The sequence below is a fragment of the Astatotilapia calliptera genome, chromosome 19 (genome assembly GCF_900246225.1).
Source record: "Astatotilapia calliptera chromosome 19, fAstCal1.2, whole genome shotgun sequence".
NCBI lineage: Eukaryota > Metazoa > Chordata > Actinopteri > Cichliformes > Cichlidae > Astatotilapia > Astatotilapia calliptera.
The window spans coordinates 20930671-20952718 of NC_039320.1; the positions used below are offsets into that span (position 1 = coordinate 20930671).

Consider the following 22048-nt stretch of genomic DNA (forward strand, 5'->3'; position numbering starts at 1 on the left):
TGTTTTTTTGCCTTTCATTAAAACAAAGACGCTGCTGTCATGATATCAACCCTCGTGTTTCTGAAGGCATCACTGCACTCCTTCATATTTTACCAAGCTACGGCGGCCCGCCAGCATTACAGCGCAGAAACGTAACACTTCATCTTCAGTTTAAGATAAAAACAGACGAATGTATTAAAAAAAAGATTTTCCAATTTTACTCCAAACCCAGCATTTATTTTAGCTTTTTAAACCCATGCAGCAAATTTCTACTTTGATCAGTCCAGTGTGTGTTTTCTTTTTTCACCATTACTTCCCATGCCTCTTTCAGCAGGTGTATTGGTTCAGTAAACAAATATTGGGCAGGTATGGCGTCTTTAAAAAAAAAAGTACTATTAATAATACAGATGACTACACTAAATCACACAGCCATATCTGTGTTTATTGCATGAATTGTCATCCTTCTGTCTGCACCAGCAGAGGTCACTAAATAAAGTTTAAATCCATGGATTTCATATCAAACACATTTTCCAAGCTTTTCCAAACTTAAAAAAAATAAATCCTTCATTATCGGAATTAATAAAGCAACAGCAATTCAAAACATACTGACAATAAAAGTGTTCTTAGGCAAGTTAAAAATCAACCAATGATTTTTGATAGATATCTAAAAGAATTTAATGCAGCTTAATATTGGTTCTTTATGTACAGCATGGTACTCTGAAAGTGCTGGGCTTTATAAAGTAGCCAATATATGTAAGAAATAATATATAATACTGTTTAGAGACAGGTCACAAGTCTTTGTGCCCCTTCATGTGGCACAGCGTCTTGCACATCTCAACAATCGGCACCTCCCGGCTTGCCGGCTCTAATACACGGCCAGAACAGAATGTAAGCAGCCACCTTTCAGAACAGATTCAAACATCTGCATCACTGCAGTTTGGCACAACTGTGGAGCAAAATCCACTGCAATCATCTGTGCTGATGCCCGTGGTCAGATCAGCCGGGAGTTGCGGAGGTACTGGATGAGGACCCTGTACACGAAGGTGTACTGGGACAAGGTCTGAACCATCAGCATCCTCTGATTGCGTAGCGCCAACAGGTGCTTGGGAACATCCAATGGCTGAAAGAGAAAATATTCATTTTTGATAATACAAAGATAATACACAGAAACCCCCCCAAAAAAAATCACTTAAAAAAACCAAACAAAACAAAAAAAACCTTCATTAGGGTAAGAAAATTACCTCATTGTGCTCTAGACACGCTATCATGATCTCAGACAAGATGACAACTCCAGTCCGACCCACTCCTGCGCTGCAGTGCACCAGCACAGGCTGGTTGGAGTTCTTTGGGTCACTGATGCTATTTGTGTGTCTTCTCACAGACTGGATCTCCTCCAAGTAGGCTGGAGAAAGATGAGAACGCAAACTTTATATTTAACTACATTTCTGGAAACCTGAATGTAGCAGAGGTTATTAGGCTCAAAAAGGTAAAGATCTGATTATAAACTGATACTGATCCACTCACTGAGGAAGCCTTTGAAGTCCTCGGGACAGCCGTGGTCAGGCCAGTCTGTATACTGCAGGTGCCAGACAGTCCTCTCTTGTTGCGTCAGGAGGTGTTTGATCTTTAGCCCAGTGGTGGCGTAGCAGCCGGACTCTGTGCGGAACCGCGTGGTGATCTTGAAGCGCCCGTACGTCACTGTGTTGTGCCGGGAGCCAAGTCGGGGCCAGTATCTAAAGCTCTTTTCTCGACCGCTCTCCTGAACAAAGGAGATGATGCGCATATGTAAGTGCGCATAGAGACAAGGAGGGAAAAAAATATGAAAGGGTTTAAAATTAAATCAACGTACCTCTTCGGCAGTGACCATGGCAATGATGGAGACACCCTGTTCCCACACCATCTGCCAGAAATCCTGACACGTGTGCGACATGGGACCCTGCGAGGCAATGTAATTCCACTCCTGCCCACCTACTGTCATCTAATGAGAAATAAGACATAAGGAGCATTCTCAGTCATTTCTTTTAAAGAGGGAGAGCCAGTACAGCAGAAAATATTATTCATCTATGGAAGATGTTATGTTGTCATGCCTGAAACTCCAGAAAGAGGAAGTAAAGGTGACTAACACGCTGCCTTACCACAAACCATTAAGCACGACTGAAATTTAAGAGTCGCAGAAATCTATTTGCACAGTATTTCTAGTTATCTGGTTTGCAAATGTATGTACATACATCCCCAAAACAACTTACTCTAATGTGTGATGCATTGATGTAGCCCGTGTTGTTCTCTTTAGTGGGAACCAGCTCCACTCGGGTATCGTCATAAGGCAGGACGTCTTGGAAGCGGTTTCTGTCTCCGCTTTCTGGCAGCTGGGCGATCGTGTACTCCCCTCTCGGACGTTTTGGGATGCTCTCGTACTCCTTCAACACTTCACCCTTCTCCATGTGCTGCTCCAACACTTCGCACTGACAAATGCAAACGGAAAATATGTCACTGTCATGGACAATGCTGTCAAAGAAGATATTTTGCATGGAAGTGAAAATATATCAAATGCTTAAACTGAGAAAATGCATTCTTTTAACAAACAGGTCACAACAATGACTGTAAAATCAATACTGGATGTCTAATCTGCGGTTACACTCGTGTGGTGCTGCATGGGCTCAGGAACACATCCAGAAATTTTTGCCTGAACAGAGTTCACCGTGTCTCCCACAAATTCAAAGAAGTGATGTGTAATCATAATCCACAACCACCACTGTCTGTTCTGGGACAAAGCTCCTTTTCACAGACTAATTGGAAATGCAAAGTCTATTTTTCACATCATGTCCTCCAGACTAAAGAGGAAAGAAGCCATCATGCTTGTTATTAGCACTCAGTTCAAAAGTCTGCATCTTTGATGACAAGTAGCTGCATTAGTGCCTATAAAAATGGCATCTTGAATATTTCTAGAAAGCCAGCATGAATGCTGAAAGGCATATGCATACTGCATCTTTTACAGTAGCCTGGCTTCGTGGTAGAAGGAGCTGATCTAGCCTGCCTGTAAGTCCAGATATTTCACCAACTAAAAACATCTGACATCACAGCATCAATGAAAAATATGACAGAGAAGACCTGTTCAGCAGCTAGAAGATAAAAGACAACATTCGTCTCCCAAAAGTCCAGCAGCTGGTCTCCTCAGTTCTTCAGACACTTACAGACTGTTTTTGAAGAAGAGGAGATGCCCCTGTCCCTGCCTTTTTGACTCGCATTGCTGCCATCAAATTCAAAACATTTTCTTTTTCTCATTTGATGTTTTCTATGTTCCATTGTGAATAAAATATGGGTTTATGGGATATGCAAATCATTCCGCATTTATTTAGTGTCCCAACTTTTTGGGTTTACTTTCACTGTTAGCGCAACAACCATAAAGATTAGCAATCCTTACGAGTTCAGTTGTGTTTCAAAGCTCTGAACAAGAACACGTACCCTCTCCATAAAAAGTCCTCCAAGAGTCTAAACGAAGTTCAAACACATCCCATTCACACAGAAAATCACTCACGAATTCAAACATTTTTATATGCCATACCCTTTCATCATTCGAGGCTCGTTCAGGCTCATCCTTAATCTCGCTGTGGACTGGCTGCCTGGATATGGACAGGCCATTGAGGTGGGCAACTTTCAGAGGGCCCATCTTCTTCACCTCTGACTTGGCTCCTTTTTTCATGCCCTAGAAAGACGTTAAAGTGGTGACAGAGAAGAAGTGAGAATGACAGCGAACCCCAGAGAACAGACGGACAAGAGGCGGGGACAATGCAGCCTCGCTGGGCGTTTCTAGAGGAATGTCACCTATCTGGTTTACCAAGGTAGACCGACCGCATTCTTCTCAAATACGTTTGCGTCATTACATGCTGGCCACTGAAACTTCTTCTAATTCTTTCAGGATCTGGACTCATGTGATGTTGATGTAGGGCAGAGGCATCAGGTTACAGAGAAAGCAGTTTTTGTTTTCTGACATTAACAGTGCAGCAACCGGCCAAAACAGAAACAGACTTAGGCTTGTACTACTGGCAATAACACTGACGATTCAAGAAAGAAAATCTTGTATGTTTTTCCCTTATTGGTGATTATTGTTAATAAGCACAGGTGACTGCGTCTTCAATGTCATTACAGTCTTACATTACAGTCTGCTGCAACTGCACAACTCCAAACCACTTTGCTTTCAAATGTATTCACCATAAATACATAGTGTGCTTAGCGACAGTAACAAGTCATTAGGTATACAGTAAAACCAGTTTTATGTGTAGGTAATTATTATAGGAACACCAACACAGGAAAAAAACCCCAAAAGACAACAACCCTCGTCTCAGACAAACCAAGCTAGTGTCACGTAAAAAATAGTTTTCTTGTTAGTAATTTGTACATCATTGTGAAATTATGACAATGTTGTTAAAAATGAAGCAATACACAACAAAATTAAATGTCTAAAATAAATAACAAATAAACCTAAAATAACTGCATATTGTAGAAAATGATATTACCATGTCTTTGTTGATCATCAAGTGGGTCTAGGAGCTATTTAAATACCAAAAACACTTGATACAAAGAAATGCACACAGCCCATATTCAGGAACTTTGCCTGTAAACATGCCATCAGGGCTTATATAAGGCTGTGTGTCACAGCTATACAATTATGGCTATCCAGACACACCTTCCAACCTCAGGCAGCAGCCTTGCAGCCTGCCATTATTATCTTCTTGCAAAAGATGCTCTGCGAGCTCTAAAATGTCTGAGCTATGAGCAAATGCTCTGTTCTTTGTTGTAAGTGCGAACACAAGTATCTTTATGCGATTCTGCCATCTGAGGCACTGAAGACCCAGCAGATTACTTTGATTTTTTTGAGGGCAATGTCACCACAACAACAGTGAAACACTTGTGGCTAACATTACATTAGCTCCGATTGTACTCCCACAGGCCAGAGCTATGTCGTAATTATAACCCTGAGGGATAATCAGAAATTGTGGAAACTTTAAAACCGATCTGAATCCAATAAACAAGGACTGGGTTGGGTCACTGGTTTTCATGTCGCCTTTCATGCTTCAGAACAAGCCAAACTCAGCTGGCTTGTTTTCCCCGCGGCCCGTTAGATGTTTGTTTCTCTCCTGCTCTGTGCTCCTATTTGCTGTGTTTTAATGCAGTTGAGTTCCCAATAAAACTATGGGAAGAGTATAAAATGGGGACACAAACACAACCCATTAGCTGGGATCTGTTTAATTTTTAAACCAGCCACCTCTTACAAGCTATTTCCCAAGCCGTTTCTCTGCATTAAATTTATTTTATTTTTTTATAACTCTCTTGTTTGCTGACAAAATCAACATTTGGGTTAGTTCCAAACAACTACTGTAATTAGGGCTCTGTTTAAAAAAAAAAAGTTAGAATGTTTAATTCACGTCTTTTCTATCAATCAGGTCATATACATGTGCTGTACTCCCATTGGCCGCTCCTTTTGCTGAAAGATATGTGGCTTCAGCTTCAATACTTTTAAGGCTATCCGGTTGTTCAGTCTGACGTCACTAGCCGTGTCTGGGTCTAAACTCCGCTGCAGGTCCATATATCAAACGATCACTATGGCATTACTGAGAGTTGAAAAACTGTCTAAAGTCTTTCATCTTTAATAAAATGATCAGCGTTCTGCTCTACCAGGTGTAACAATTGAGTTTGGCATCAAGGCATCCATGAAAACGGAATTTATGACATTTAACGGAAATATGTCTGTGAAGGTTCTCAGTCATCCAGGTCATCGTAGTCAAAGGAGCTTGCAAAGAAGTACCCAGCCACTGGTACAGATATGTGGACGACACTTGGGTCAAAATCAAGACACAAGAAGTGGAATCCTTCACTGCGCACATTAACGCTGTGGATAAAAACATCAAGTTCACCAGGGAAGACACAAAGGACAACTGTTTGCCTTTCCTGGACTGCGCCGTGCACATTGAAGAGAACGGCAAACTCAACATCGAAGTTTACCGGAAGCCCACACACACGGACCAGTACCTCCTCTTCGACTCCCATCACCCTTTGGAACACAAACTTGGAGTAATTAGTAGAGCAGGGCGATATGGCCAAAAATATTTATCACGATATATATTTGAAAATTTGCGATAACGATATAACTGACGATATAATTGATGCGAGACAAAATACAACTCCACAACATTACTAGCGCAAAAAGACAACCTTCCATTTATTTTCACTTAAATAAGAAGCTGGTTTTTATGTACATTAAAGCTTTATAAAAATGTAACAGTGCAAATGCAAATTCCTTGCTGAAAGTTTAACCAAAAGGCATTTCCAGTAGAAATGGGCTGACATATCCTGAGCATTACCATGTATAATATCCACTGAAGTTAAAAAGAGGTGCTTTGCAACATTAAACTGCAGTGTGCAGTACGCATTTTTCGGACCATAAGGTGCACGGGATTATAAGGCACATTAAGCGAAACAAAGCAGTCAGATAAATCAAACTTTATTAAACTCATTTTTCTTGCTTCCTCCACTTCTGTACCATTGATTCATTAATGTTGAATTCTCTGGCAGCTGCTCTATTCCCATGTTGTTGCAGTATATTAATGACTAACCTTGTATTGTGGATGGATTATCTCAGTTGTTCTCCTGACTGAAGTTTGGTCCGTTTACAGCATCCTGCCATGCGATTGCATTTGTCCCTAACTATCAGGCACGTTAACTTTTATAAGTGGAAAAGTGTTAGTGTTCGTCCTCAAGCTTCACTATGTTATGCTAACATAGCTGTGTCGCTAGCGATCACGTAGCACATCATTATATACCAGCTAGCCCAACTTCAGTAACCCTACAAACGCCACTGCTGTTTAGTTTCCTGTCTTCATTTATGTTGGAAGTGATAGCAGAGCTGTACGTTTGATTTTTTTCAGAAATCTCTCAGTCAGAACATGCAATATCATGCTTGGGTAACTAGCGAAACTAGCGAGCTAACTTCCGCTAGCTTCCTGCTAACTTCTAACTCCGTTAAATGTAATAAATTTTGTTTTCATGGATGCCTGGAAGTTAAACTTCATAGTTACACCTGGTAAAGCAGCAATGCTGATCGTTTTATTAAAGAATTTAGACAGTTTTTAACTCTCAGTGATGCTGCAGTGTTCGTTTGACCTGAAGGTACGGAGTTTAGGACCCAGATTACTCCCAGATTTAAGAGCATCTTAGTCCGACAAATACAACGGCCGCTTGCATGTTCTGCAAAAAAATGTGCCTTGTCGTGTATCTGACGGACAAACACCAAACCAGTTCCACATCACTGAAGTTGCACCATTTTTACAAACCAATTCTGGTTCATTTGTTTCACTCAACAATCGGCCATGTGCGTATGAAAACAAAGGCACTGCGCATGCGCGTTTTACTCATATTCTATCGCGATATATCATTTTCCTATCGTTGCCTAACATTATACCGGTATTACCGTGAACGGTATAATATGGCCCAGCCCTAGTAATTAGGACCCTACACCACCGGGCAGAACATGTTCCCTCTAAGCCTGAAGGAAAAAAGAAGGAACACACACATGTAAAGGAAGCACTCAAAACGTGCGGCTATCCTAAATGGGCGTTCTTAAAGTCAGCAAAGAGGCACAGAAAAGAAGACCAGACACCAGCGAGGGAGGATAAGAAGGACAGACGCAACAACATTGTCATCCCCTATGTAGCCGGTGTATCAGAGAAACTCAGGAGAGTTTTCTCCAAGCATGACATCCCGGTGTATTTCAGACCCAGCAACACGCTCAGACAGAAACTGGTTCACCCGAAAGACAAAACGCCAAAACACAAACTTAACAATGTGGTGTATGCTGTACAGTGCAGCGAGGAATGCTCAGACCTCTACATTGGAGAGACCAAACAGCCACTTCACAAGCACATGGCACAACACAAAAGAGCCACCTCCACAGGACAAGACTCAGCAGTCCATCTGCATCTTAAGGACAAAGGACACTCTTTCGAGGATGCCAATGTTCACATTTTGGACAGAGAGGACAGATGGTTTGAAAGAGGAGTGAAAGAAGCCATCTATGTCCACTGTGAGCGACCATCTTTGAACAGAGGCGAGGGTTTACGACACCAACTCTCTGCCATCTATAATCCAGTTTTGAGATCCCTTCCCAGACGCCTTAAAACGCCCACTCACATCCTGGGCCAGCTGACCTCAGGAATTCGCATGATAAGGTAGGGCCAGGTTTCACAATGAGCTCACCCGAAACCCTGGCTGATTGGGACCCACACCCAGTTTCACACCTTGGCTCATGTGATTAGAGGATCATCAGGGGGTCCTTTGGTCCCTCTTTGGGGGAAAACTCCCACTGGGTTTAAATCTGGGACTCCCCACCATTTGACCTTAGAACTGAAGAAGCTTCTCGGATGAGAGGTGAAACGTCTTCAAGCAACTTAAAGAAGTCCAGACGCTTTTCTTTGCAAGCTCCTTTGACATTTAACGGAGTTAGAAGTTAGCAGGGAGTTAGCTCGCTAGCTTCTATCTAAATACAATATAGCATGTCCTGACTGCGGGGTTTTGGAAACAAATTAAAACGTACAGCTCTGCTATCACTTCCAACATAAATGAAGACAGAAAACTAAACAGCAGTGACGTTTGTAGGGTTACTGAAGTTGGGCTAGCTGGTATATAATGATGTGCTACGTGACCGCTAGCGAAACAGCTATGTTAGCATAATATAAACAAGCTAACTTTTTTTCCCACTCGATAAAAGTTAACGTGAGTGTTCTCGGTGGTCAGGAACAAATGTAATCGCATGGCAGGATGCTGTAAAAGGACCAAACTTCAGCCAGGAGAACAACTGAGATAATCTATCCACAATACGAGGTTAGTCATTCATATACTGCTGCATGGGCTGGGCTGTAGTTCCATCCTAAGGTTTTAAAAACTGAGCTTAAATAAATGATTAGCGGTAATAAAAGCCGAGGGAGGTCAACAGTGATCACTGACTGTTTTAGGAGCTTTTTGAGATCAAATAGAAGAAAATACAAAACATTAAACATGTTAACAACACAAAAGCCATATTAAACGCAGACTACTTTAGACCCGGAAGTAGGAGTCGTCGCGTCATCACTGAACAACCGGATAGGCACCAAAAGAGCTAATTTGGAGCAAGGTGGAGTGAGAAGAAAATTGGTCTGGAACGATGGCCAAAAAAAGAAAAGCCCAGGAAGAGTGCTTTTCCAACTTTTTTATTAAAGCACTACCGTACTATGCTCCTACTGTAAAGAAATACATTGATCCATTCATCCATCCCTCTCACCAGCTAATGTGAGGGAGTAGCAAGACGTTCCCAAGCCAGCTGAGAGATGTAATTTCTCCAGACTGATTCTCATTCCTGCCACTTTGTCCTCGGCTCCATTGTGACCTGGAGGCCACCACCTGATGAAGTCAGTGGGACCATATCAGCTGCCAAATGCAGAGGTGAAATCCTGAGGCCATCAAAGTGGAAGCTTTCTGCCACTTGGCTAAACCTAGAAGTTCTGTATAAAAATTATAAACAGAATCTGTGACCAGGGCAGCCCTGGCGGAGTCCTACATGCATTGAGAACGAGTCTGACTTATTTGCTGGCTCCAAGCTCCTGCAACAGTTATAGTGTTCAAATGGCTTGTAGTAACAGGGCAGTCAGTCCATACTCATGACGCATCCCCACAGGATACTACAAAGGACGCAGTCTCCAAGTCCACAAAACACATGTGGACTGGTTGGGAGAACTCCCAGTTAAAAAAAAAAAAAAAAAAATCAAAAAAGAAACAGCATATTATTAAAATACTCTGAACAACGGGGGAAATTTGGAAACAAGACTCACCGCAGGAGGTAAACCTTCTACTGCTTTCTTCCCAGGAGGAACATCAGACACAGGCCTCTTCTTGAAGTCTTTCTTGGGCCTCGGCTTCTCCTGACCACTCAAGTCTCCCTCTGAAACCGAAGGCATAATCCTGGGCTGCTGTAACTCTGATACTAGGTACAGTGGCTCACGTTCATGGATCAGGGTATGAACCTTATAGGTTAAGTTGCCGGTTATAGAGGGGTCAAGAGAGGAGCCTATGGGATATGCAGGAGGAGGCTCTGTCGGAGTCTGCTGCTGCTGAGGTGTCAGGGAAGAGAGAGATGTCAGACTGTGATGCTGCTGTGGCGGCTGCTCGGGAACTAATGCCTCCTGAGAAAGTGGTGTGTGACGTCCACTGTCATCCTCAAAGTCCTCTTCTTCTCCGCTACTGTGAACTAGCATGGTGGCGTCTGAAAGGGACTTTTTATGTCCGTACTGCACATCTTCCTTAATGTCTTCAATGTCTTCTGGATTTTTTTGTTCCAAAAACACATTGAGCTGGGATCCCTGAGAGCGCCCGCCATGCAGCACTGGAGGAGGTGTGGCCATTTCAGCTGCTGAAGAAGACGCCGTGCGCTCTTTGACCCTTATCCCCTCAAAACTTTGCGCCAACCCAGCAATTTCAATGGAGTTACGTTTCTGAGCATGGTACTGCTGCCTTTGTGGAGGTCCGCTGTAAAGAGGCTCTGAGACCTCTTGCAAAGAGTGTGCAACGGGCAGGCTGTCCTCCTGAAAGGTCTGGACTGAGTGGTGCACACGCCTTGTTATAATCAGGTCTGGATTGCTGCTGCTGACGTACAGGTGACGTGACAGATCAGGTGTGCTGTTAGCTGGTCTAGGATGAGCGTATGGGTAAGGTGGAGGTGATCGGTACACGTGTGTCTTCATGATGTTGGGGGCTGGATACTCTTGTGCCTGTTGTAACTGGACATTTGTGAGCTCTGGGACACTTACTGCCCCCACCACAGATCGCCTCTCTGTAGGGTAGGGGTATGGAGAAGGGCTGTGGAAGCTGGAGCCCAAATGCAAGAGATAGTGGTGGTGCTGAGCTGCCCCGCCATGCTCCCCCCTGATTTCTGGCTGGCTGTAAACTAGAGGATCTGGTCTACTGTAGGCATAGGAGTTTCCAATATTTAGGTTCCTCATAGAGTGGCTTTGCCTGTGCTCTTGAGACAAAACCATTCCTCCCCCTGCACCTCGGTTCTTCTGACGCATCACTGTCTCATAATCAGGAGTGGCACGGTAAGAAGGTGGGATGAGAGCGCTGTGCCGGTGAGAGGGGACGTAGTCTGGTCTGGTTATGTCGCTTGTAATAGAGGGGTTGGAGGACATGGGTGAAGGCTGAAGGTAGTGCTGGGGATTGGTTAGGGAGCTGGTACTGTGGGCACTGTACACACTGCCATTACGTAAACGTCCTCCACTACTGTATTCTAGAGGAGAGCAGTCCAGGCTGGTCTGAGAGTGGTAGTAGAAACCGTTCTGACTGTTCATGTACAGGTTGTCTATGAGCAAGTGAGAAAATTCCATTATAACTAAAGAACAGTTTAAGCATTTAGACGTAACCAAAACAAAAAAGACAAGAAGAAGAGTTTACCTTGTGATGATGTGTAAGGCTCTGTGAAATGGCCATTGTAGTGCATTTGTGGAGGGGGCATCATGTAGGTCTGCGGCTTTGGCTGGAAATCAAAAAAGAAAAAAGGAATAAAGGGATTTAATCAGTGCTAATATGAGCCAAACGCTGCCAAGGAGCAAAGAATCAAACACTGCTTCTAAACAATGATTATTCATTATAACAATACCCATGAGAAAGAGTGCAAAAATTTGTCAACTTTTCAATTAAAAACAAATGCAGAATTATTTTTCTTAAGGACGCGTTTCAAAATAAACTACTGTTTTACAAGACCATTATGTTGTAAGCTGTATGTATTTTCCTTCCCCCCACATTAAATACATTTTCTTTGTTTGTTTTTTTAATAAAGCAAAGATGCAACTTTTTAAATCTGTGTGTTTTAAGTGAGTGTGGGCATTACCAGAGATACCCTAGTAGAGGATCTCCGTCTGACTGGGTTGACAACTGTGGGCTGGGGTTGGCTAGCAGAGGAAAAAAAAACCCAAAACAAAACGTGAGTCAGCAAAGATGAACTTACCCACTACTGCTGTTACAAAAAAAGTGTTTTGCAATACTTGATGTTGTTCTTGGACACTGATATGGCACACCTGGAAAGGTGCAGACCAGGTTAAGTCCATAAAACATGTCGTGCTATTCTTCTCCAGCACACCAGTGTACATGCTTGATGAGTCATGTTTTGATTTTACATTCACTTTTCATTTACCAATTGTTAAAGACAGTTTAGCAGAAGTTAGATTTTGTCTTAACAACAACGCACTGCCCAAATAAAATGCAGTCTAACCTTGTTTTAGACTTGAAAATATGCAACACAGAAGTGAAAGAACGTGACTAAGCTCTTCGTCTCATGAATGTATCTGACTCATTACTCAACACGTATAGAGTTCTGACACTCTTAATAGTCCCTTGATTCAACCCAACGCAGTTCAGTTACATTACTTTTAGATTCACAGATGCTGAAATTCATCTAAAAGTCAATAAAATGTGCAACCCTGTGTACTGGCTCTAAGTAGTAACTCAAATCTAAAAATGTATTTCACTTAAATTAAGAATCACTGTGTGGTTCAAAACCCAAGGCCCATTTCAAATATGCAGGAAGCGTATTTGTGGTGGCACTGTTGGGTAAGCAGCTGAAAGGAATGAATAATGGCACTTGTCTGGCAGGCATACTGTAGGCGTTGGCTGACTGTGTTCCTCACCCCTTATTAGAAGGCAGAGAGGGACGAGAGAGCATTGGAAAACGAGGAAAGGATAGAAAGAGAAGGGACTTCTGGGAGCCCTCAGAAGGCAGGGGGTCACACTCCTCTCTGAAGAGAGAGGAGGAAAGGAGTACAGACATGAGACTACACCAAAGATGACACCCATGCATGAGACAACGATGAACAAAGAGACAGCTTGGGGTAGACGGGTGGAGAGAAAAAACACTCACAGGCTACTCATGTTAATCTTATAAAACTTGAGCCTGGCCAGACACATCCGGCACACATATTTGGAGGTTTCCATGTCTTCCTACACATGAGAAAGAAAAACAAAAATTAGATGGCTAAACATGTGGTACAGACTAGTATTTGCTTAGTTATGGACAAATAAAGGCAATCCTGGGAATGCCAGTGTGATTTCATGGCCCCACATACACACTATGCTAAGGTTAATGATGAAGGCCATCTCCAAATTATCAAAATCCAATAACAGACAGCAATGTCACTAGGGATGGAAAAGACACTGCAGTTACTCACGGTCTGATACTGAACACTCTCTTCTCTGTTGGCTAGCTCCAGGGCAAAGAAAGACCTGTTGTGACTCATGTTGTTAATATCATGCCACCTACACAGCCAATTAAAGCACAGCGGCACAGAGGAAGAAAGGAGGGGGGAAGAAAGGAAAAAAAAACAACACATGATGTCATGGTGGTCACAAAACCTCAGGGCGTTTTTACAGACATGGTTGCTTTAAAAACATGCATATGTGGGAGTCAATCAAAAGCCATCTAGAACTCATACTGGTACATAGCTAAATACTTTAATGTTCACATACTTACAAAACTGACAGATAACATTCCCAAACATCCTCATCAGCTATCACAGTCTACTTGACCCACTACCTCCTGAGCCATATTCAAGGCTGGAGAACATTAAGGAGACAACCTTAACCAAGAATAGCTTGTAAGTAAGCTGTGCCACAAAACTCTGTCTTCCAGATTGAGTTGTGTGGCCGTCACACTCCCCCCCCATTCTTAGAAGTAAATCAGATTTCAGTTCTTTAGGTATAATTGCAATCATTTTTCCTAGGCTCACCTGTATAAAACAAGCGGACGCTCGCTTTTGTGCTTGACAAAGATGCCGTCAAGGCAGGAACCCAGGGTAACATCTGCACCTGTATTGTCCTGGTATGACCAAAGGAGAATTTTGTAAGCCAGTGTCATACTTGTTAAAGGATCCAGTGATGATCCAGTGGCTTTCACAGACCTACCTTGGCTTGAAAGGTTTCTTGGCCATAGCCCTCCATTTTCTCAACCTCCTGCATGTACAACATCTCTGCCTCTGGAACTGGCAAACCCCTGAAAAGATTTTTAAAAAATATCAAGAAAATGATAACAGTACTGTGATCATATAAACATATTAATCAGAAGAGATGTGTATTAATCGAAACAGGCTTTATATGTATTTGCTTGTGCATTTGCTCCAATTCTGTGTGACGGTGGGGTTGGAGCCAATCCCAGCTGTCATGAAGCATGAGGCCAGGCACACTCTGGACACACACGGAGACTGATGACCACTCACGCTTAAGTTAATCTAACCTGTACATCTTTGGACTGTGGGAGGAAGCCATTGTAGCCACAGGTATAGGAAGAACATGCAACCCAGTGGATTCAAACGCAGGATCTTCTTGCCGTGTGGCGACAGTGCCCAACCTCTCACCTCTGTACCACTACTAAAAGGTATTTTTCTCCTAACAACAGCTTTGTTGTTAGGAGAAACAACATTTAGCCCCTTATTGTGCATCCTCAGTCAGATATTTAGGGAACCCTAGTTTGTAAAATGGTCAAGGATCAACAGAAAGGCTTCGAGTGTAAAACAGTTTGTTGTCCTCTGAAACTTTCATCACCTCATGTTTCCTAGGAGATACTAAAAAGTTAATGACATTATAAGTAGAAGTGACACAGCTTTATTAACAATTTGTTTACTTTTTTTTTTTATCTCATGAGGTAAAGATAGTCATTAAAATCTGATGAATGACAGTTTGTTAAATTAACTGTGTTTACCGTTGTTACAAAAATCAACCAAATGCGTTATTTGCCTTAAACATTTACATTATACATTCTACTCAGAATAGAGACGACCAAGAACCAAAAGCCCCAATCTCCAAACAGACCAAATCAGAGCCAGTGTGTTTCCTCTGCTCGCCATTTGTGTGACCGGGTAGACTGATACTTCGAAATCTGGCTTACTTGAAGGACTGATAAAGAAGAGCCACTTTCTGAATGGCCTCTTCCAGCACTCGCTCATCCTGAATCCAGTCCTGCAAAGACAGAGCGAGAGAAACGTGTTTGATCCAATCCACACAAAAGAACATCTGAGTTTAATGGAGAACAAGTGGAGAATGCTTACAATGGGGAACAGTTCAAACTTCTGAAGGAATTCCTGGGAATCATATCGATTAAAGTCTCCAAAGTCAGCTGTGGGCAAGAAGAAACAATAGAGCATAAAGTACAGACATTTGTAGCAAAGCAGACTCCAAGGCTCTCTCAATAAATCCTATGTCTATTTCCGCTTGCAGTACAATTCAAAATAGACATTCAGGACTTGCAGAACACTGTAATGCCTTCTGGAAAGCTGTAGTGTATGATGACATGATGGACTAAATTTAGAAGGGGAGATGTTTGTTTGTTAGCCCGCCAGCGTCTGATAACGTAGAGGTCCTAAACTGTTACAGCCTCAGGCTTCCTTCTGGCAACATTAACAGCTTTTCTTTTTTTCCCCAGACATCAGCTGTGCTTAAAGGCTACAACTGTCCTCCATTCCCAACTCTGCTGCACGTTACACAAAACAGCTTTACTCGCGGCACACTGCACAAGTTTTCATTGCAAACAAAGCACAGACTAAATATGAAGGGCAACTGCAAGAAGATTCAGTGTGCTTTTCTAAACATTGAATGTTAGTCAGGCATTTGAATATGGCTGCAGCAGTAAGTGATCTCAGCAGCACAGCTATGCTGTAACACCCAGGCAAGTAAGCTGCAGCGCCTGATATAACTCTGCCAGCACTGTCTGAGATTCTTCCAGCTGAGCGAACGTTACAGGAGCTCAAACTCAAGCAAAGAGTGTTCAAATTCACTCACTGTTGATCAGTTTCATAGATATGTTTAGGATGTAGAGTTCTTCTTCAGTGTTTTTTTAATATATATATATATATATATATATATATATATAAAAACAAACACCCAGCACGCCCCTGCGGGCGGTTTATCCTTCAAGCTCGGGTCCTCTACCAGAGGCCTGGGAGCTTGAGGGTCCTGCGCAGTATCTTAGCTGTTCCCAGGACTGCGCTCTTCTGGACAGAGATCTCCGATGTTGTTCCCGGGATCTGCTGGAGCCACTCGCCTATCTTGGGAGTCACCGCACCTAGTGCTCCGATTACCACGGGGACCACCGTTACCTTCACCCTCCACATCCTCTCGAGCTCTTCTCTGAGCCCTTGGTATTTCTCCAGCTTCTCGTGTTCCTTCTTCCTGATATTGCTGTCATTCGGAACCGCTACATCGATCACTACGGCCGTCTTCTTCTGTTTGTCTACCACCACTATGTCCGGTTGGTTAGCCACCACCATTTTGTCCGTCTGTATCTGGAAGTCCCACAGGATCTTAGCTCGGTCATTCTCCACCACCCTTGGGGGCATCTCCCATTTTGACCTCGGGACTTCCAGGTTATACTCCGCACAGATGTTCCTGTACACTATGCCGGCCACTTGGTTATGGCGTTCCATGTATGCCTTGCCTGCTAGCATCTTGCACCCTGCTGTTATGTGCTGGATTGTCTCTGGGGCATCTTTACACAGCCTGCACCTGGGGTCTTGCCTGGTGTGATAGACCCCAGCCTCTATGGATCTTGTGCTCAGAGCTTGTTCTTGTGCTGCCATGATTAGTGCCTCTGTGCTGTCTTTCAGTCCAGCTTTGTCCAGCCACTGGTAGGATTTCTGGATATCAGCCACCTCCTCTATCTGCCGGTGGTACATACCGTGCAGGGCTCTGTCCTTCCATGATGGTTCCTCGTCTCCCTCCTCTTTCTTGGGTTTCTGCTGCCTGAGGTATTCACTGAGCACTCGGTCAGTTGGGGCCATCTTCCCAATGTATTCTTGGATGTTCGTTGTCTCATCCTGGACTGTGGTGCTGACACTCACCAGTCCCCGGCCCCCTTCCTTCCGCTTAGCGTACAGCCTCAGGGTGCTGGACTTGGGGTGAAACCCTCCATGCATGGTAAGGAGCTTTCTTGTCTTTATGTCAGTGGCTTCTATCTCCTCCTTTGGCCAGCCTATTACCCCAGCAGGGTACCTGATCACGGGCAGGGCGTACGTGTTGATGGCCCGGATCTTGTTCTTACCATTCAGCTGACTCCTCAGGACTTGCCTGACCCTCTGCAGGTACTTGGTGGTTGCAGCTTTTCTAGCGGCCTCTTTATGGTTCCCATTCGCCTGTGGGATCCCCAAGTACTTGTAACTGTCCTCTATGTCTGCAATGTTGCCTTCTGGTAGTTCAATCCCCTCAGTTCTGACTACCTTCCCTCTCTTTGTTACCATCCGACTACACTTCTCCAGTCCGAACGACATTCCAATGTCATTGCTGTATAGCCTGGTAGTGTGGATCAGTGAATCGATGTCTCGTTCACTCTTGGCATACAGCTTGATGTCATCCATGTACAGGAGGTGGCTGACAACTGCTCCGTTCCGTAGTCGGTATCCGTAGCCAGTCTTGTTAATGATCTCACTGAGGGGGTTCAGGCCTATGCAGAACAGCAGTGGGGACAGAGCAGCTGGATAGCGTAGTGGTTAGACTACACGCCTTTGGAACAGAGGATCGCAAGTTCGATTCCTGCCTGGGGCGTCTGTATCCAGTAAGGGTCCTAAGGCTAGACCCCCTATGCTAAGCAAGCCTACCGCAGACATGAGCGAGACAGATAAATATGAAGGCATGCCGGCTCGGACGTCGCCCAGATCAACAAGGTCCGCGTCAGGTGTTGAGGAACCAGGGCACCCTGACGAAAAGTGGGCTACTGGAACAAGAAGGCATCGGTGGGCAAGGGACGAAAACAGGGCGTTGTTGGAATGCTACTACGCAAGTAACCCCGGCGGAAGGGGCTACATGAATAGGATGAGGGACCTATGGATTCTTCGATAGATATATATATATAAAAGAAAAATTGTAAAAATGTTCTTATAATCTATCCGTTAAACAGCTGAACGGAGGTTTCTGACAAACTACTGTGAGGAGCAAACCTCTAAAACAAGATGCTGAGATTTAAAAAAAAAAAAAAAAAGTACCATTAATCCCAACAATTTGTATGCAACTTGATTTCAATGTTTTTTAGCTGTGCTTTAGGTGGAAAACTAGACTTCTATTCAGAAATAATTGATGAAAACTCATTTCCAGTACAACTCCAATCTCTTTGCTTGAGGCTTGAGACCCCTTTATATTCACAGCACTCGTCGTGTTTCTCGCAAAAATAACGTCGCCACAGCTTAAAGCGGACCATGGTTAATGTTTAATCTGTCCTCTTGCTTTTTTTCTTCCTGGTACAGGAGGAGCAGTCTTGTACCAGTGCTGATGCTGTAACTTCTATGCTTCTGTAATGACACATCCATCATTAAACTGGTAGTGAAAACTGACATGAACACATACTCATGTCTTCTTCCTGGCTGCAGTATCAGCAGCACTGTACCAGGTCAAAAAAAACCTGCAATGTGCACAACTGAAACAACACAGAGCAGCTTGCACCAGAAGACGTGACACCACACTGAACACGTTGTGCCATCTGTGAGGGCAAGAAGGAACACAGGACTTACCAAACTACAAATTCTGCCATCAGGCTAGTATAATACATCCACAATACCTTGCACTGCCAGGCTGGCCAAACGTATAGCTTGTTCGAGTGAGCACGATATCCTGCCCTCTAAAACATCTTTCTTCAGTTGCAGGTAATACTGATATCTGTAGAGAGAGGAAGCAACTGTTAGGAGCAGAAGACTGGCAAACAAAACAAGAACTATCTTCATGTTTCAGATATAACATCATTAATTACAAAACATCTAGCATACAGCACCAGATAAATTAACACTCAATGTTTAATGGCCAAATCAATAAATAAAACAAAAAAACTGTACAATCAAGTAAGAGTGTTTTAACTACTGTAGCTGATAGTCAGTACAACTTTTTAATACTTGATGTGGCGGCACTAAATTTTGTCTAAAATTCTCTAAGGTCTTTCTTGCCAGTAGTCTTGAGCGACAAACAGTAAAAGAGAAAAAAAGAGCAGTGGCTTTGTAAAGACACTTCCTGCCACTGATCACCTTGTGATCTCCTGTTGCAGTTGGGTGACACTGGGTATGTAAAACACGACTCCAAAGTAAACGGTGGGCTCCAGCCCATACTTGTCCAGCTGCTTCTTCAGTGGCTTCTCCAAGTCAATCCATCTCTGCTGGTTCTGCTTGTTTAAGTACCACAGGCTAAAGTATGTTATCTAACAAGCCAAAAAAAAATTAAAAAAAATGCAAGAGGACAGATTAAACATTAACCATTCTAGGGTAAACGGTAATCCAGGCAGGCACATTTAGACTTATATTACATATTAAAGACTAGACCAATAGGTTACCGCTTAAGAGCTCAGTGCCAATGTAAATCTGCTCGTCTTCTCCTGTTTATAAATATAACACAGACCTTAAAATCCAAAGTTGCAATGTCTGAAATTCTGGCAATGTTGGCGTGATATCCACAAATGTTTAGAAACTGTATTTAAGAACACATTTCCATTTGACACTTTCACAGTGTATATGTGGGTCACAGCATAGAACAACGAATGAAGGCAAATGCTTAATGGCAGTACTACTTTATGATGGGGAAATAAATCCAGTAAAACGTGAGTACAATTTGAAGACTGGCTAAAAATCATTTATGAAAACTACTCAATGGAAAGATTGCCATTTTTGTTATAAGCACAGCAAGATAAATTTACAAAATAATGAAACGCTTATATCATCCCACTTAGGAAACTTAGATTAACTAGAAAGGCTAAATTATATAATTACCAATATGAAAACAGACAGAGGAGCTTAAAAACTTATCTATATAGAAATAAGACTAGAGACACGAGGTTCTTCTGTTTTAATTTAACGTCATCAGTGAAATGAAATTTTCTCAAAAAAATAGGAACATTAATACGAATTGTCTGGTTCTTTTTATGTAGCTGTTATGTATCATCTAAAATAAATCTAAAATCGAAGACTTCTCTAGATTGTGCTGCCCTCTCTATCCGAATATCCCACAATGAACACTGGTAAGAGAGCAGCTGGAAAAAACAACTAGAAATGTGTTTACTGGCATTTTACACTGGACAATAGCTGCTGTCTATGAGTAAGCACTGTGTAAACATTACAGAAATTTGTTTTTATAGCAATACTAAAAAGTTATATTCAAAATAAAGGACCTACTAACCCAGATACATCCATGGTTGAAATGCAACAGTGAATTGTGCTTTTTGTAGTTTAACAGACTGACTAGTTCACCACATGATTCGCCTAGTAACTCTACTAACACTAAAAAAGCAAACAATGTGACATAAAGTAAATGAAGGTGGAGGCCTTGCATTAGCATCACTAACCAAACATGCTAAATAAATGCCAGACTTGGACATGAACCTCAGTACATTATCTTTCATGTTTCTCAACGTGAGTTACATATATGTGTATGTAAAGCATTTAACTGGGAAATGATTGAGTCATTACATCTTGGGAAATATTATGGGAAATGACATTATATGAGTAGACAATGACAAACTGGTTATCATAGTTTCTGTTGTTCTGCTTACTAGTTTCAAGTAAGAATGTGACCAGCAGACAATGGTCACAAAAATACTTTGTTGCTGAGATGGCAGGTCTTAAAGAGTCCATATAAGAGAGAACAATCAGCACTTGTATTGCGTGAAAAACACCTACATACCTCTCTTAACTCGAGTCTCTGGGCTACTGCCTCCAAACATTCCTGTCCAGTGCTCTCCACTGAGAGTGTAAACTCAACAAACTCTCCATTGAGAAGCTGAATCCGTGTGACAAGACAGCTCTTGCTTGAAACAGTATACCTTCGAGTCCTTTTGAGTTTTAAGCCAAACGGCAAGGGCATGTTTCAGGCGTCTTAAACAGTGGAGAGGGGGTCTCCACTCAGGCCAGAGGAAGTATTCTCCTTGATGTCCACAAAGTTGTGATAATGTAACAAGTCAGGGGGGTCATCATCAGCACACAGGTCTGAAAAGTCAGACGGAAAAATCAAATCAGATGAGCATCCAAAACCCACAACCATATCTAGCTTTAACAGCGTGGCCTTACTCATCACTAAAGAATATATTACGATACTTACCCTTAAAGACTAGACTAACACGGGGATTACCGTAAAGTAATCCCCTTAATGCTTCATTTTGACAGCAATTGGGTCTCAGTAACGTTACAATTCCTCCACCTCTTGAGTTGTTTAACAATCTGGGCACAGCAGAAAGGGCAAATCCTACGGATATCCCCTCTGACCTGTGCACTTACTGCTAACTACAATGGTCATTTTTACTACGCCTATGGCTACAGTAATCACTTTCCGGCGAATAGTCTGATCCAAACACCAACAAGTGCGACCGATTCTATAAGAAGCAGGCACTTCAAAATCATAAACCATGCATCCATTATATTTCAAATTATTGATAGTTACAATTGGACTTTCTTTACTGCTACAATTAAACGCTTGGTCTACATATTTGGTATTATCTAGCTGCTTTTAAGTCACTTTAAGAAAATCCATTACATTCACTACAACTGGCTTGGAATTAGCGTTTACGCTAGCCCGCTAACTTCCAGCAAATAGACGACACCCTTGGGAAGCTGACGTCGCCCCCGGTAAATATTTTTTTGGGGAAAAAAACATCAACGTTACCGTTAGCCACCAGATGCAACTTGGTAGTCCAACTATTGGTCAGTCCTTAGGGATTCCACCACCAAAGTCAATGGATGCTGCTTACTGGATATTAGATTAACAGGCAGTTTGTTTGTCTGTAGTTTGTTCTGGATCCAAACTAACAGAGCCCACATGCCTTTTGGTCCAAGTGTTCACTCCAAGTTCCAAGCGTGTTTCGCTTCCTGGGATTAGAAGAGCAACAAGTGTTTCGGTCTTCATCCGCGGCGCTATTGCTTTGGCGTTTGTTTGATCAGCCTTCAATACATTCCTGGACTACACTGAAATCAACACCAACTCAACTAAACATTTATACAAGCTAGCTGGTTAGGTGTATTTTCATAAGCAAACTGTTTAAAATCTATTG

The 22048-nt window shown here is 42.7% G+C and overlaps 1 protein-coding gene across 2 annotated transcripts; it reads right to left on the reverse strand.

The window, feature by feature from the left end:
- Positions 1-629: 629 nt before the first annotated feature.
- Positions 630-21990, reverse strand: ptpn21 (protein tyrosine phosphatase non-receptor type 21). 2 transcript variants are annotated; one of them, XM_026151546.1, is made up of 20 exons: positions 21664-21990; positions 20689-20990; positions 19044-19213; positions 18587-18684; positions 15093-15160; positions 14933-15003; positions 13954-14041; positions 13779-13867; positions 13221-13308; positions 12914-12993; positions 12684-12791; positions 11888-11948; positions 11452-11533; positions 9837-11359; positions 3542-3682; positions 2226-2441; positions 1829-1957; positions 1504-1738; positions 1221-1381; positions 630-1099 (listed from the first exon to the last, which is right to left on the reverse strand). In XM_026151546.1, exons 2-20 carry the CDS (start codon positions 20866-20868, stop codon positions 971-973), a joined length of 3717 nt encoding a protein of 1238 aa, XP_026007331.1. In that variant the 5' UTR covers positions 20869-20990; positions 21664-21990; the 3' UTR covers positions 630-970. The 2 variants fall into 2 exon arrangements, with proteins under 2 accessions (XP_026007331.1, XP_026007332.1); XM_026151547.1 differs by lacking the exon at positions 12684-12791 and having other exon boundaries at positions 21664-21987.
- Positions 21991-22048: the final 58 nt, after the last annotated feature.